The sequence below is a fragment of the Thalassophryne amazonica genome, chromosome 16 (genome assembly GCF_902500255.1).
Source record: "Thalassophryne amazonica chromosome 16, fThaAma1.1, whole genome shotgun sequence".
Classification (NCBI taxonomy): Eukaryota; Metazoa; Chordata; class Actinopteri; order Batrachoidiformes; family Batrachoididae; genus Thalassophryne; species Thalassophryne amazonica.
Genome location: NC_047118.1, coordinates 76,051,216 through 76,069,416, shown reverse-complemented (window position 1 = coordinate 76,069,416; position 18,201 = coordinate 76,051,216). Strand labels below are relative to the sequence as shown.

The 18,201-nt window shown below is 42.2% G+C and overlaps 1 protein-coding gene across 3 annotated transcripts in view; it reads left to right on the top strand.

Moving 5' to 3' along the window:
* Positions 1-279: 279 nt before the first annotated feature.
* The window catches only part of casc3 (casc3 exon junction complex subunit), a 54,162-nt gene continuing 36,240 nt past the window's right edge, over positions 280-18,201 (top strand). For all 3 annotated transcript variants that reach the window (XM_034190114.1, XM_034190113.1, XM_034190112.1), the window contains exons 1-3: positions 280-487; positions 16,285-16,309; positions 17,915-17,970. In XM_034190114.1, the coding sequence (XP_034046005.1) occupies positions 302-487; positions 16,285-16,309; positions 17,915-17,970 (267 nt within the window). In that variant the 5' untranslated portion in view covers positions 280-301. The remainder of the gene's footprint in view (positions 488-16,284; positions 16,310-17,914; positions 17,971-18,201) is intronic.

Here is an 18,201-nt window from a genome sequence, read left to right as displayed (position 1 = left end):
GTACTCCTGTACTTTAATAATCACTCTAGCTTCCTCTTCTTCAACTCCCAAGCCACCCTACAAACCACCATCCGATGCAGCCTCCTTCCACTCACCCTGTACTCCCACATAAAGATATAAGTAAGGACGGAGTCGGCTAAACTTCCAAAATCCCTGTCAAACCACCAGTTTGTTTGGGTTCGCATTTTAGTTCACACTCCTAAGCTAAAGGTGGCGGTAATGGACCCACAGGCTGGCTGCTAACTGTTGTTTAGAAGAAGAAGAAGACGACGACGGCGCTTCTCATCGTTTAGTTTCTAAGATGGCGGACCGGCGGCGGAGGAGGCGGCGAGTTTCTCAGGACAGCGAAGACGACGATGAGTCCAGTTCTGGCTCGGACAGCGGGAGGTCGGGTTCCCCGGCGGCGAAAGGTAGAGGCAAAGAGCCGGACCCGGTGGAAGCGACAGAGAGCCGGCCCGAGGCGAAGAGCGACGTGGAGTCCGAGTGTGTGAGTATCTAAACGTCCGGGAGCTAGCGTTAGCTTCCCGCCGGGCTGATGGCTCCACTTGTCGGGCAGTGTTCCGAACACATACCGGGTCCGTTACGGGCCGAATCTCACGCTAGATGGAAAAATACTGTGTGTACTGTGTACACGCCTTATGAGTTCGTTGTGCACTGTGTGTTTCCAACAAACTCAAAAAGTTGTCTTTAATGGCAGTAGCCTACCTCTACATCTTAAAAAAAAATAAAATAAAATACGGCCCCATTAAAAACAAACAAAAAAGAAATCATTTTATCATCCTTGACATCAGAAAAAAAAATGAGGGAATGCGGATTTTTGTTTTTTCTTCTTCTTCTTAGAAACAGAGTTGGGGAAATTAAACGCAGCGCTGCTGAAAAGTTGATTACAGACCCGCTGCAGGGTCTGTAATCAACGTAGAGAAATTATAATTTTCCTGACAAACACCCCCAAAAACAGCGGCCACTCTGAAGGACCGATAAGGGAATCATTAAGTAAAAAGGTTATTGATGTCGGTGGATCTAATAATTTCTTAACGTTACCCGAAAGGAACCGGTTCTCGATACCCATCCCTATTAATAATCACATTATTCCTTTTGATCTTTTTAGGTGTAGACAGCCAGACTCTGAATCCGTCTCGGACGCATGTACGGTGAAGGCAGTTCGAACCAATTTTTAGGGGTGACCGTTCGAGTGGGGACCCCCGTCCAAACTGCCGGAACTACAGAGGAGTAGAAGAAGAAGCGGACGAGGAAAAACTCACATTGCAACCGTTGTACTTAGTATTCAAGCTGTCTCCATTGTCCAGTATACCACATACATACTGGCTGTAAATATCACTTATAGCAGGGGTGGCCAAGTTCTGTCCTCGAGAGCCACCTTCCTGACACTTAGTTGTCTCCCTGCTCCAACACACCTGAATCCAATGAAAGACTCGTTAGCAGACTTTTAATGAGCCTTTCATTGGATTCAGGTGTGTTGGAGCAGGGAGACAACTAAGAGTGTCAGGAAGGTGGCTCTCGAGGACAGAACTTGGCCACCCCTGACTTATAGTCACCACAGGGAGATCGCTCACCCCAAACCATGGCTTCAAGCCTGGGTCCCACCGAATAATGAAGGATGAATAATGAGCCACGCATGGGCGTGTCAGCGATTATTCGACAAATGACCCACGTTTTCATCTATCACGTATCCGCTATGAAGGTGCCTCTATGTGCCTCTCTGTACCCCTCATGTGCCATGTAGCAGCCTCTAGTGAGCCACGACCAACCGGTCATTAAAGCCAAGGTCGAATGGCTCGCATCAGCCACACTAAGCCACGTAGTGCTGTAATAGCGCCATGATAACGCCATGTTGGCGCATGTTTAGGCATGAGTTTGGTCCAAACCTCCAGCCCTCCCACACCTGGTCCTTTTAAAGTATGGGTTTTCAGTTATTCACAGCAGCATTTAAAGATGTCACATTATTTTAAACGCAGTCCAAAAATAGATGCTCTAGTACAGTCTCGCAATTGTGCGCTGTGCGGCAGGCTGCTGTCCACCTGTATTGCACCAGACCAGCTAGAACTGAACCACGGGTTCCTGGAGAGCCGCCTCTGTGGTCCTCGCTGGCTCCGCGGCTCGCTGGCTTTATTTCTTCTGCGGCTTAAACACACACACCATAATCCCACTATAAACTTTGTGTTTGTCCGTTTATTTCTGCAAAATCGCTCTTTTGCGCACGTGCTGCTGTTCCATTCCTGGACAGCCGCCTCTGCTCAGTCTCACTGGCTTAGATTCCATCCATGGCTTGCTGGCTTTATTTTTCCCTGACTTTAAACAGTCATTTTTACACCGATCACTTTAAACTTTGTGGTCTTCCGTTTATTTCTGCAAAATCGCTCTTTTGCAATCATCCATATTTTAACTTTGTGTTCGTCCAATATTGACTGAAAAATCACTCGTCTTTTGTGACCTGGCGTTCTGCCTAAATGCTCATTTGGATTAGTGCGCAGTGCACACACAGCGGAGCTCATGTGATCCATTAACAAGATATTAAATCAACCATAGACATACATTTACAGCTAGGAACTATTTTATCAAGCTATAAAAACATTAAAAATAGTTACCTTAAGCTGTTTCAAAATACATTCCATGTGGAGCAGGAAAGAGAGGAAAAAAGTGTCCAGTGAAATAGTCCTCTGATTCCAGAAGCAATTACGAGGTCTGTCCATAAAGTATAGGTCCTTTTAATTTTTTTCAAAAACTATATGGATTTCATTCATATGTTTTGACGTCAGACATGCTTGAACCCTGTGCGCATGCGTGAGTTTTTCCACGCCTGTCGGTGACGTCATTCGCCTGTGAGCACTCCTTGTGGGAGGAGTCATCCAGCCCCTCGTCAGAATTCCTTTGTCTGAGAAGTTGCTGAGAGACTGGCGCTTTGTTTGATCAAAATTTTTTCTAAACCTGTGAGACACATCGAAGTGGACACGGTTCGAAAAATTAAGCTGGTTTTCAGTGAAAATTTTGACGGCTGATGAGAGATTTTGAGGTGATACTGCCGCTTTAAGGACTTCCCACGGTGCGAGACGTCGCTCAGTGCTCTCAGGCGCCGTCATCAGCCTGTTTCAAGCTGAAAACCTCCACATTTCAGGCTCTATTGATCCAGGACGTCATGAGAGAACAGAGACGTTTCAGAAGAAGTCGGTTTCAGCATTTTATCCGGATATTCCACTGTTAAAGGAGATTTTTTTAATGAAAGACGTGCGGACGGGTCCGCGCATCGGGACGCAGCCGGCGCGGTGCGGCGGCACAGGAAAAACACCTCCGTGTTGATAACCATTTGTAAAATCCAGGCGGCTTTTGATGTCTTTCAGTGGAGTGAGTATATGAGAAATTGTTTAACAGCTGGACATGTTCCAACTTGTCCTTAAGGCTTCCAACGGAGGTGTTTTTCCTGTGGCGGAGCGTCGCGGCGGCTGTGAGCCGACGCTGCAATCTGCCCGCACGTCTTTCATTAAAAAAATCTCCTTTAACAGTGGAATATCCGGATAAAATGCTGAAACCGACTTCTTCTGAAACTTCTCTGTTCTCTCACAACGTCCTGGATCAATAGAGCCTGAAATGTGGAGGTTTTCAGCTTGAAACAGGCTGATGACGGCGCCTGAGAGCGCTGCACGACATCTCGCACCGTGGGAAGTCCTTAAAGCGACAGTATCACCTCAAAATCTCTCATCAGCTGTTAAAATTTTCACTGAAAACCAGCTTAATTTTTCGAACCATGTCCACTTCGATGTGTCTCACAGGTTTAGAAAAAATTTTGATCAAACAAAGCGCCAGTCTCTCAGCAACTTCTCAGACAAAGGAATTCCGACGAGGGGCTGGACGACTCCTCCCACAAGGAGTGCTCACAGGCGAATGACGTCACCGACAGGCGTGGAAAAACTCACGCATGCGCACGAGGGTTCAAGCATGTCTGACGTTAAAACATATAAATGAAATCCATATAGTTTTTGAAAAAAATTAAAAGGACCTATACTTTATGGACAGACCTCGTAGAGGTGTTTTCAGCATCCAATGTTTGGCAGAAAATGATTAATCCGCTACAAAAAATTTATTTTATATACAGCGTCCAGCGCACAGAGCAGGTGGAATTGTGTGTGCAAGAGGGCAGCCACTCCAAAAATAGCCTCTCAGGTCCTGCGAAGCTGCCAGGTGCATGGATAATGGGCTTTTAGCAGACTCGTAAGCACCACGCAAATGCCTCTAAGCCGTCACAGTAACTCGTACACAAACTGCGCCACGCTGTTGTTGCTAAATTTTGAACTTCTTCAAATTAGCGCCACGCTCAAAGAGGAGCCTCGTTAACTGAAGATAATGTCTCTAAGAGCCATGAAACTCCCACAATAGTTGAAGAAACCTTCTCGTAGCAAAGAAAACATGCTGCGTGGCTCCTTCTTCATCCTTCATTATTCCGTGGGACCATTGAATTAAATTGATGCGGGTCAATTACAGCATGCAGGCGGGGATGGTAAACTTTTGTTATGGGGCCTAAAATTGTGGACTCTCAAGGAGCCTTGCTGGGCCCCTTTCTGTTCCTCATGTGCATCAGTGATCTGCAACAGAGTCTAAAGTTGACTGAAAGAGCTCGATCACCAGGGCAAGTGGCTGAAATGGGTTTCCTCATGTGGCTAGTGTCTCTTAGAGAATAGGTGAGAAGCTCGGAGTGGAGCTGCTGCTCCTTCACATTGAAAGGAGCCAGCTGAGGTGGTTTGGGCATCTGGTATGGATTATTGACAGTTTTATGTACGCCGTGTGCACAAATCAGTCGGGGCGGGTCGAGGCGCAGTCTCTGTGTTTTGTGAAATTTGAAAGCCTGTACAGCTTAAAGATCCCGTCTTCCAAGGATCATGCCTCAAAACATTCCTCCTTGTTGTAATATGAGACCAAATGAAAAGTAAAGGGGAAAAAGGAGAAACATTAAAATATAGGCACTAGGGATGTGAATCTTACAATAACTCACGATTCAATTCGATTCAGATTCTTGGGGTGACGATTCGATTCAGAATCGATTTTTGATTCAAAGAGCTCTGAGAAATAGTTATATTACTTAAAAAATGTTTATGTTTAAGAAAATGCAGCTTTACAAGGTTAATCAAGTGATTCTAAAGATGTAAATTTACTTATCTGCTTTGCTCGTTCAGAGTTGGCTGGCAGTTTAGTAAAGTGATGGAATGTGCACTGGTCAGTAGTTGGCAGAGACCGCTGCTCCGCTTCTTTTAGCTCCGGGTGATGGCGTAGCATGTGGGCTTGCAGATTTGAAGTGTTTCTGAAGTACTTGACTTTCATTTTTCAGATTTTGCACATTGCATAAGTCATGTTAAGCTCCTTCTTACGCTGCGTAATAGTAAAATCCAAAATGCGCCCAGACATTTGCCTGGCTGAATGAGCTCTTCGCCTGCCATGCTAAGCTGCAGCTCACAAATGTTTGAAGCACGCCGGACCCTCCCCTCGCGGGGACGCTGTAGTATGGAGGCCTTTGCCTGACAAACAGTAGATGCAGCGAGTAAGCAAGAAAATGTTTTTAAAAAAAATGGTTTTTAAAAATCAATTCTTGGACATTCTGGATTGATTCAGATTCTTAATTAATAAGAATCGCGATTTGGACATGAATCGATTTTTTTTTTTTTTTTTTTTTTTCTCTCTTCTCCCCGGCACCCCTAATAGACGCAGGCTGAAGACGGCAATATATAACAACAAAGATTCCAAAGTTTAACAATGCCGAGTTAACATTGGGTTATCATAAGTTAACAAAGCCTGTTGCTGAAGTCTAGGCTAATGTTAGTGCACCACTTAAATATATAGGCCAATGTCACCTTTTATTTTCATAATAGTCACATACGTTAGACAAATTTGTAGGTGCTCTATCTAGGTGTGTGCAATATTTCCAGATGAGGAGAACTTTGGATTGTGTCGGGTCAGTGAGGTTACCTGCTTTGGCTCCCTTCCCTCAGCTATGTGGGGTGCACCAGGGCTTCCTGATGGACTGTCGCTCTAGAAGGCTTCTCTCCATCATAAAACTCCAGTCATTGTTCTGCTTTTTGCTAGTAAGCTTCTGGTTATGACTCACAGACTGACTGGATATGCGCTTCTTCACAGACATGGAGAATTCAGACTTGTTCAGCCACCAGAACAGAAACGTGGCAATATAGAAAACTCTGCCCCCTTTGCGCATGTGAATGTGGCAAAAGATCTTGTGTGTCATGTCCAATGTGAAAGGCCCTTTAGCTGTCAGAATCACTAGATCTGCAGTTGGTGGCTTCCATTCATCTGACGCAGTGATGCAGCATTCACGCTGGCAGTTGTGTAGCTTTCATTCATCACTGTGGTCTATAAAACGCAAAACCTGAGCTGCCATTTGTCCATGATAAAGTAAGCACTGAATGTAACAAACAACTGGGTTGCTCTTGAAGCCCAGGCATCACACGTAATTAGGGCTGCAACATACAATTATTTGGATCATCGATGAATCTGATGGGGTTTCGACATGATTAATCGGATTAGCGGGTAATTTTTAAAAATGTGCCAGGGAAACAATTGTTCTCTCCTTCTATCACTTTATTTAACAACAGAACGTTATTTGAAAACTTAAAATACTGGAAATCAACAAATCGTCAGATTTCCCTTGGCTGTTGAAATATAAAATAATAAAGAATAAAAAAGTTTATAATAAAGAACAAATAATTATTTCAAATGACATTGCTTTACCAAAGTGCTGAGTTGCCATAAAACAACATTGAAACATTGTTATAAAATATATGGTGAAAAAAGAGGTATTTTTGTTGCTGCAAATGAGCAATTAGCATAACCAGTTAACCATAAAACCTAAATCAAAAACTGTAGCCTGACTCATTATATGTGCAACATTCTCTGTATAACTTGTAAACTATGTGGTCATTTCACAGTGACACATGTGACTCATGTCTCTTTCTCTAAAATTGTATTGTAGCATTATTAGTTACTAATATTATTGTTGCTATTATTATTAATATATAAATAAAAATAAATTTAAAAAATTATAATTTGTAATATGTTTGACTCTTTTACAACAACAAACACTGAGCCATTAATTATTATACAGAAAACAAATGCACAAACATGCTGTAATGCCAGCAGCTTAATGCTAACTTTAACATTGAAAACGCCGTAGACATGCTAATGCGTTAGTATCGGCGTTAGCATAAAATACATCTATCAACTGTTTCAGAAGACCATAAGAGGTCAGTTTAACATAAAAAAGTTAAATATTCCTCACAGACATATGCTCTTTAGGGTTTTAGTGGAGAAAAATTAAGATAAAGCAAAATAAAACAAATGAAACTAACAAAGCAGCAGCAGATTCAAAGCAAAGCTAGGTTGATTATATGGAAGAAACGAAACATTTGCGGTAAAACAGTTATTTAGCAACTAATCAATGACTAAATTAGTTGACAACTATTTTAATAATCGATTTTAATCAACTCGATTAGTTGTTTCAGCTCTACACATAACCTATTATGGTGGCTGTGGTCAAGGCTTCTTCCACTTTTTCTTTAAGCTCCTTTAAGTTGCATATTGTGGCGTACAGTCTACACCGAGTTAAGCAGCTCTACGCCGAGTTTTTGCTCCCTGTGCAGCAATATGCTGAGGGCTACGCGCGGAGGATGCAAGAAATTAAACACATTTAATTTTTTCAGCGTAGAATGCAGAAAGTATGCAGTTCTTAAGCAAGTCTGCACAACATTGCGCTACTGTATGCAGATCTACACAACAGGGTGCTACTGTGCACATCCAAAAACAGAGAGTGCCAGAGTGAATCAGCTGGAGGAGAACAGGTGGAGCGCATGTGTGTGTCTGATCCACGTAGCACCTGTGCGTGCGTGATCAAACTGGTGGACATATGCCTGCTCAGAACAGGTAACAAATCAGTAGGCGTGTGACTGCATGATCCACACAGTTCGCAGCACATGTGATCCAACAGGCGTGCGAGTCTGTGGTGAACTGATCCATGTAGGGCTTAAACGATTAGTCAAGTAACTTGAATAATTCGATTACAAAAAATGTTTGAGGCAAATTTGAACATCCCATCTCCATTTCAGCAAAATGTCAAGACATTGGCGCAGCGACATTGTGCCATTGCTTAGGGAGAGCCCTGGACTATTGATGTTTAAAAACACAAAAGTACTTTTTATCCGATTACTTGGCAGAATAATCAATAGAATAATCGATAGCCGCAGCCTTGGATCCACACAGCCCACAGCACGTGTGATCCAATGTGCGCGCAAGTCTGGTAAAATGATCTATGCAGCGCGTGTGATCCAACGTGTGCGCAAGTCTGTGGTGAAGTGATCCACACAGTCCACAGTGTGTGTGTATGAGCCGGGAGGGTTCCATCTGTTAAATAAAATGGATTCCCTTAGTCCATGAGCCCGTCATCAATTTTGACCCTAATTGGTACCACTTAGAGGGAAGAAAAGACATTTAGAATCCAGCCTCAGTGTATCATGGCAGAAAAATGTATGATAGCTGTTGGGTTTGCACCCTGTTTTTAAAGAAATGAGAGGCACAAACACTGAAAAGAAACCAGTCAGAGAGAGACAAATATATATATATATATATTTTTTTTTTTTTTTTTTTATCTGCGCAGAGGAGGAGAACAAGCAAAGCTCTCCTAAAATCCCCTCCTCTGGCCCAGCCCTTTATTTAGTTCATCAACATGAGAAAAAACAAACAAGGACAGTCGGGAGAGGTTACACATGAGTCATGTCTGCAAGAGGGTGATAGCAAAGCAAGGTAACGGCTGAAACCTTCCATTCCTGCAACATGAGCCTTGTGGCTCGTCAAAGCAGGATAAGGCAAAATGAAAAATAGTTTGCTCAAACATGAAGAATGCAGACAAGTCTTTCTTTCTAAAACCTCCTCTTCTCACAAAGAGGAAAAATACACTCAACAAAAATATAAACGCAACACTTTTGGTTTTGCTCCCATTTTGTATGACATGAACTCAAAGATCTAAAACTTCTTCCACATACACAATATCACCATTTCCCTCAAATATTGTTCACAAACCAGTCTAAATCTGTGATAGTGAGCACTTCTCCTTTGCTGAGATAATCCATCCCACCTCACAGGTGTGCCATATCAATATGCTGATTAGACACCATGATTAGTGCACAGGTGTGCCTTAGACTGTCCACAATAAAAGGCCACTCTGAAAGGTGCAGTTTTATCACACAGCACAATGCCACAGATGTCGCAAGATTTGAGGGAGCGTGCAATTGGCATGCTGACAGTAGGAATGTCAACCAGAGCTGTTGCTCATGTATTGAATGTTCATTTCTCTACCATAAGCCGTCTCCAAAGGCGTTTCAGAGAATTTGGCAGTACATCCAACCAGCCTCACAACCGCAGACCACGTGTAACCACACCAGCCCAGGACCTCCACATCCAGCATGTTCACCTCCAAGATCGTCTGAGACCAGCCACTCGGACAGCTGCTGAAACAATCGGTTTGCATAACCAAAGAATTTCTCCACAAACTGTCAGAAACTGTCTCAGGGAAGCTCATCTGCATGCTCGTCGTCCTCATCGGGGTCTCGACCTGACTCCAGTTCGTTGTCGTAAATAACTTGAGTGGGCAAATGCTCACATTCGCTGGCGTTTGGCACGTTGGAGAGGTGTTCTCTTCACGGATGAATCCCAGTTCACACTGTCGAGGGCAGATGGCAGACAGCGTGTGTGGCGTCGTGTGGGTGAGCGGTTTTCTGATGTCAATGTTGTGGATCGAGTGGCCCATGGTGGTGGTGGGGTTATGGTATGGGCAGGCGTCTGTTATGGACGAAGAACACAGGTGCATTTTATTGATGGCATTTTGAATGCACAGAGATACCGTGACGAGATCCCGAGGCCCATTGTTGTGCCATACATCCAAGAACATCACCTCATGTTGCAGCAGGATAATGCACGGCCCCATGTTGCAAGGATCTATACACAATTCTTGGAAGCTGAAAATGTCCCAGTTCTTGCATGGCCGGCATACTCACCGGACATGTCACCCATTGAGCATGTTTGGGATGCTATGGACCGGCGTATACGACAGCGTGTACCAGTTCCTGCCAATATCCAGCAACTTCGCACAGCCATTGAAGAGGAGTGGACCAACATTCCACAGGCCACAATTGACAACCTGATCAACTCTATGCAAAGGAGATGTGTTGCACTGCATGAGGCAAATGGTGGTCACACCAGATACTGACTGGTATCCCCCCCCAATAAAACAAAACTGCACCTTTCAGAGTGGCCTTTTATTGTGGACAGTCTAAGGCACACCTGTGCACTAATCATGGTGTCTAATCAGCATCTTGATATGGCACACCTGTGAGGTGGGATGGATTATCTCAGCAAAGGAGAAGTGCTCACTATCACAGATTTAGACTGGTTTGTGAACAATATTTGAGGGAAATGGTGATATTGTGTATGTGGAAAAAGTTTTAGATCTTTGAGTTCATCTCATACAAAATGGGAGCAAAACCAAAAGTGTTGCATTTATATTTTTGTTGAGTGTAATAAGCATAAACTATAAGAAAATAAATAATAATAATATAAGCATAAACTAAAGAAAATAAATAATAATATAAGCATAAACTAAAGAAAATAAATGATGATAAGATCATGAACTATATAAAATCCTTGACATAATCCTCCCTGTTTATCGTTTATTTACATAAGTTTGTCATGTCCAAAACACACTTCAATAGAAAATTTGTCCACTTTAACCACTTGTCTTATTACATTTTCAGCTAAAGCTTCATAGGCTAAGAGTGTGTTAACTCATCACGTCAACAGTTCAAGCTTAAACTGGAGTTGTGAGCTTTTCAATATCATCATAATTCTCAACACAGGCATTATAGTTTTCTCCACTAAGGTCTGACTGTTTCAATGCTTGATATTTTGGCATAGTTTGTTGGAAAGCCAGATTACACTGTACAAATGTATTTGAGACCATTTTGCCAACCATTGTTTTGGTACAAGGGATCACACAACACATGCAAAGTCCAATCAGAATTAGGACTACAATAACTGGTGTCACCATTTTCAATAGTAACTGCCACCATGGTCCTGAAGTCAACCAGGACCAGGGATTCCACCGGTTCACGGCTAGGGTGTCTTTATGCATTGCATCACGAAGTTTATTCAGCTCTTCCAATGCGTCCTGCACATCCACTGAATAAATGGAGTCTGGGATGAAAGTACAGCATGTTGTGTTCAGCAGAACACAAACTCCTCCCTGTGAACCAGTAAGCAAGTCTAAAACCATGCGATTTTGCATCACCATGGTACGTAAAGCATCTATTTCAGTATTTTGAGCTGCTACTATTTTCTCAGTTACATTCATGAACAGACCCAATCGATAATTCAGAGTTTCAATCATTAATGAATTTTCTACCACTCCTATCCAGGGGAACAATGAATGTGCTATTTTATCTCCTACAGACCACAATTTTTGGTCCTTTGGTACATCCGAGCCCCACATGTGATCATGTGGCAACACATCTGGGTATATCAATCTCCTCCATCTGGTGCTGCCATTCTTCTCTGTGGGGTCCTTGGCACTACCACATATGTATGGTCAGTCACCTGGGTAGGTGCACACACACCACCCCAATTTGGTGGGAGACTCATGTACAGTCTGGAACCACAAAGCCAATAGATGTCATCATACACCGGAGTACCATTTACAGGTGGTAGCAAAAACTTACTAACATAAGCACATGATTCATCCGTTCCCCGTGGACAGGAGCCTGTATAATTACATCCCCGTCCAATGTGATGAAGATAAGTACCATCCACATAATATATTTTGGTTAGGCTTAAATTATTTGATAAAACATACTTTTGGGTACACAGACGTTTCTTAATTTTACCTACAGTTTTATTCCCTGTCCCGTAAAAGCAAATCGGGAATGGCCGTTGTGATGACAATTTAACGTGATGATATTTTTGCATTTCCCTTCAGTCTAGTCAATGGAGCAGCACTTGGGCATGCTTGTAACAAACATAACAATTAGTAACATGTAATTCCATAGCCAATAAATGAACATATCTGTACCACATATTAGTATGGTATATATGAGGGTGTCCATCTGTCTCATTCACATTATGAATAAACCTCTTCTGACGTTGCTTCCGTTGTTCTCTGGCTCGGTCCACAGTGAGCTGCAATTCTTGGGTCAACCACCAGGCCAGGAATCCGAGGAGCACGAAACACACTAAGATCACAACGCAACCGGCTGCCCTACCAACAGTCCGGCAGCGGCGGCGCTGAGCACGCCGCTCCGGGGTCTGCTGTAGTTCAGTCATGATTGCTAGGATACAGTGTTGTTAACCAGCCTCACCTAATAGTGCAAGGATCTCCCTACTTCACTGGCGTTGAGACAATCTATTGCTAATTAAATAGACTCCCTTTGTAGCCAGACTTCCCCTTACACTGTGGAGGCAGCCAACACACGCTGTATCTTACAGTGACTTAGATGTATCCACGTTGATCTCTCCGCTATCTTTACTGCAGTTGGTGTTGTTAACAGCACTTGGTATGGGCCTTCCCAACGAGGACTGGACCAGTTCTTCCTCTTAATCACTCTGATGAACACCCAGTCTCCTGGCTGGACTACTGGAAGGCCGTCCTGTGGGAGATCAAAATTATTCGGCAGTAAATGTGTTTGAGTTATCTCTTTCTGTGTTAATGTCTTTTTCATAAAATCTGCTAATGTTTGTTCCTCATCTGCTGTTTTAGTATCCATGTCAAAAATTGGTAGACGATATGGTCGTCCATAAAGTATCTCAAATGGTGTTAAACCTGATGGTGTTGGTGTTATTCTCATATACAATTTTACTAGGTCCAAACATTCAATCCAGGTTCGTTTTGTCTCTTCCATACATTTCCTTAGTCTTATTTTTATTGTGCCATTTGTCCTTTCCACTTTAGGTCAGCACTACACTACACACAGAGGTGTTTTTTCTGTCTGTGTATAGGTGTGCTACTGTCTGTAATTCTGATGGAATTTTCAGAAATCCTGCTCCATACCTTTCATCCTTTTGTGGAGTGAATAGCATAGTTATGTGTAGATCTTTTGGTGACATCATTACTACATGTTCTCTGTTTTCACAGGTCATCAGACCTTCCTCCAATAATTGTTCAGTTTGTCTCAACTCCGACAGATCAAAAGAGTACTGCCAGACCTGGGCCAAATTTGTATATACAGTAGCGGGCTGTCTCACAGCTCTCATACCAACTACTGTTGGCGTGACTCCTATAGATAAGGCAGTCATCAAATCTCGTCCCAGTAAATTTACTGGACAATGGGGCGAATAAACCACAGAGACACAAGCAGTTTGGTTCGTTTCAGGAGTGTGGTGCGTATGGACTTAAAATGACCTACTTTGCAGACGACAGCTCCACTTTTATCCCCTGATAAAATGGGATATCAAGCTGTCCGTGCTTCAGTCACTCACAGTCTCATTCTTTTATCATTACTAAGGAATACTCAGTCAAACAATACCACACATACAGTCCGATATTGTCACACACACACACACACTCCCACAACCGCTCCAACTCTCACACATATACAAAATAAATTACAGATTTCATCAATGATTGCAATTACAGACAAGCCCTCATCTTAAAAAAAAAAAAATAATAATAATAATATCAAGACATAAATAACAACAAAATCCTTACAACAAAACAACAAAAACAATTTTCTCTCATTCATACCACAAACACACTTAGTTTCACTTTTGAAATATCAGTTAATTCGCGTCTCTCTAACTGCTTCTCCTGAAATTTATTCTTACTCCTCCTGTATTTCTCAGCCGGATGGGGACTCGAACCCCTCCGCCTCCTGTGCCGGCAGGACCGGAGACTCTAACTCCCTCCCCCGCACTTTATTCTGGATGGGGACTCTAACCCCTCTGCCAAATGTGCCGGCAGGACCGGAGACTCTAACTCCCTCCCCCGCACTTTATTCTGGATGGGGACTCGAACCCCTCCTCAACATATTTTCCTCACAGGCAGGTAGTAATTACTTACGTTAATTTGTTGCGCCCCTCATTTGGTTCGGAGGTGTCGTCAATCTACTGCGGCGAGCGGAGGTGGACGTCTATAGTCACCGGCCCGACGGAGAATTCACTCCTCAGGACTTTCTTTCGATCCCTCTAGTGGAATCGGCTGTGCACAGTCTGCGGCGTGTCTTCCTCCGTTCGCTCGAGAAGATCTGTCGACGCCCCACGTTGGGCGCCAAGAAAAAACTGTTGGGTTTGCACCCTGTTTTTAAAGAAATGAGAGGCACAAACACTGAAAAGAAACCAGTCAGAGAGAGACAAATATATATATATATTTTTTTGCTCTGCGCAGAGGAGGAGAACAAGCAAAGCTCTCCTAAAATCCCCTCCTCTGGCCCAGCCTTTTATTTAGTTCATCAACATGAGAAAAAACAAACAAGGACAGTCGGGAGAGGTTACACATGAGTCATGTCTGCAAGAGGGTGATAGCAAAGCAAGGTAACGGCTGAAACCTTCCATTCCTGCAACATGAGCCTTGTGGCTCGTCAAAGCAGGATAAGGCAAAATGAAAAATAGTTTGCTCAAACATGAAGAATGCAGACAAGTCTTTCTTTCTAAAACCTCCTCTTCTCACAAAGAGGAAAAATAATAAGCATAAACTGTAAGAAAATAAATAATAATAATATAAGCATAAACTAAAGAAAATAAATGATAATAAGAGCATGAACTATATAAAATCCTTGACAATAGCCATCCCAGGTGTGGTAGCTGTACCCAGGTAGGGGTTAATGAAGAATTACACAGAGGTCAAACTCTAAAAATGCTCCAATCATGTTGAAAACAAGATCACATTACTTGTCTGATCATAACACTTCCAAAAAGGTATAGTTTGGACTATCTATAACTGAATGTTCTGGAGTTATGGGGTAAAAATGGTGACAAAGATCAGTTTCAGTTTGTACAGGGGTCAAAAGTTAAAGTTGTGCCAATTTCAGTAAAAAATTATACACATTATTGGTTGAAATAAAAGGATTAATAAATGGAATAGTTTTGACTGTGGTGAATGTTTGGTCTCCAAAGTAAAGGTCAAACAAGATCAACATCCATTGGATTCTGTGACATGTGACATATTTTACCCTGTAACATGATAACTAAGCATGACAGATGGTGCAAACTATTCCTTATTAGAACCCTATTAACCCAAATAATAATTTGCAAATTTTTTTTTTTTTTTTTACTGAAATTGGAGCAACTTTAAATTTTGACCCCTGTACAAACTGAACTTGACCTTTGTCAACTTTATTGCCGTTTTTACCCCATAACTCCAGAACATTCCGCCATAGATGGTCCAAACTATACCTTTTTGGAATTGTTATGATCAGACAAGCAATGTGATAATAGTTTTTAACATGATTGGAGCATTTTTAAAGTTTGACCTCTGTGTAATTCTTCATTGACCCCTACCTGGCTACAGCTACCACCCTGGGATGGCTATCATACATTTTTGTGTGGACCATGGTACACTGAGGCTGGATTGTAAGTGTTGTTTTGTCCCCTTAATGGTACCGAAAACCTGCTTGGCCCATGGACTACCTTTGAAATCCAGAGAACACAAACAGCATCTCTCTCTCTCTCTCTCAACAAGAAACGGGGTGTTGAGGCAGCAGTGTCTCACTGTACATCTGGTAACGTGAATGGCTTTCCTTTTAACCGTTTTGAAAACGGAGTACATTTTACACAATGAAAAATAAGCAAAAAAAAGTAGGCAGGAGTGGACTGTGAAAAGGCAGAAAAATAGCGGTGAGAGTTTCATACGTGGCAGTAAAAGCTGCAGTAACCAGCTGTAAGAGTAAGGATGCAAGAGTAGGAACGCAACCCTACGCAATATATATATGGAGGCTGTCAAAAGCAGATAGTCTGTTGTTTTGTGCTCCGCTTGAGCCTGGTGCTTGTGCAACACAGATCAAAAGGTGTGCGCCGCCCCTTCCTTGTGCCACCCTGAGCCGAAAGGCTGGGAGTCCACAAAGCTCCTTGGAAACATGACTTATTCCAACTTTTGCTGAGTGGTTTGTCTTCTCTTGAGGACAAACATATTTATCCTGAATGTGCTATGTGAAGTTATTTTTGTTTATGTATATATTTAGTGGTTCTTTGTGGACACCTTGATGGTTTATGATGATTTCTTTTGTTGTTTTTTTGCAGGAGAGTGAAGATGGAGTAGGAGATGGTAAGCATGTTATTATATAAAGGTTTGGCTCACACCTTTAAAGATGAGCAAGATTTTCATACATATATATTTAGACAAAGCAGGACTGCTTTTTTTAGTGTTTCTGCATTAACTGTGAACATCCCCATCAAACAGGATGTGTATTCATTTCAAAGCTGCTGTTTGGTCTGTTGCAGACGTTTTGTGTCATTAAACATTTTCGCACACCACAGACAAAATCATTAGACTACAAACCTAACATCAAAGTAAAGTTAGGTGTCTGTGTTTATATCAGTCATCAGGTGGCTGGGACCATCCTTTGGTGCAGACACTTCGAAATAACACAAAAGCTCTTAACCCTCGGGTCCGAGGGCATTTTTTGGACAGTTCACTCGCCTGGCATAAATGTTTTATTATTGCTTGTTAACAGCTCTCCCTTCATCCCACAATCAAGTTTTATGTCTCTTTTTTTCAGGACAACCTGTGCTTTCAGAATATATATGTTTTTGTTGTGTTTTATAAGTGTAATAAATGTTTACAATCAAAAATAGGCAAGGAAAAAATAAAGCGAAAAATAATGTTCCACACACATTTATTCAAAACACACAGCAAACTATAATAAACTGCTTTAACACTTTATAAAGGTAATTTGAGGTCTTGTCCAAAAGACTGTACAACAAAAAGGTTTAAACAATAAACACAAATGCACATTTTGAACAATATATACAAAATGGTCTATGCGTTTTGCTATTTTGATATGGTAAACAGTGCTTTACGCCGAGAAAGCAACAGAGATATCCAGTAACATTCACATGCAAACTAGTGGAGCAATCCTGATAGTTACACACTCTTTGTTTGAGCATGTAAGATTGCCATCAGAGGCTCTCTGTCTGCTCCGTGTGCGCTCACGTTCGCTGTGCATAATGGCGCAGGGCTCACTGAGTATATACTAATAGTATGTACTCATTGGAGCACACAGGGGGCTATTCAAATGGGCCAACTAGTAATACATCACTCCTGAAAACGATCTTTGGCTTTTCACGTGAGGTAAATCTGCCCTGCGATTGGATTTTGGAAAATCATGTGATGGTGAACCAATTCCGATTGGACACTCACATTGCGCACGTCATCACACAGCTTCTATGAGTAGTACAAAGATGGCCGATGGCTGGCTGGAAAGTCTGCAGAGTAAACTTTTCAGCAAAAAAAAAAAGTAAGTTTCTATCTCATATCATTAAAAAGTTATTTATAATTTAGTAAAGCTTGGCCCTCGACCCCAGAGGGTTAAAGCAAAGGAACTGTTTCCATGCCAGGTACATGGCAATTTCAAGTGGTGCTGGGCAGTATATTGATATGAGTTACACAGATATATATACTCGTATATATTAAAAGGGGATATGTAGATGGGACAATGCTGTAGTTTCGATATACGTATCTTTAATGTTGTGTTATGGCTATTTCCCCCATTAAAGAAGTATACTCTCCTCTCCAACTCAACAGAAAGCAGACAGGCAGCTCTCTCATCCACTCAACCCCCACGTGCCTTTTCATCACACAACTTTAGCATGAGGTGAACATGACAAGAGTCATATGCCTAATTTTCACTTCCTTGTGATGTCTTTACAGCTGTCCTGTCTGACTATGACAGTGCTGATCCAGAGGAAAATGTTTCCCATTCAGAGGTAAAACATCCGTTGAGCGAGTCCACAACATATTTCAAATACTTTGTTGTTAAAATAAATACAACCTGCAGTTACAGTGAGACACAAAGAAGCAAAATGGGACCGAGAAAATGATATTGACAAACCAGTTTTGTGGAGTGACTGAAAGGATGAGGTTGCAGAATTAAATGGTAAATGGACCATATTTCTGTTGCACTTTTCAGTAATGTCTCATATTCACAAGTGGATGCA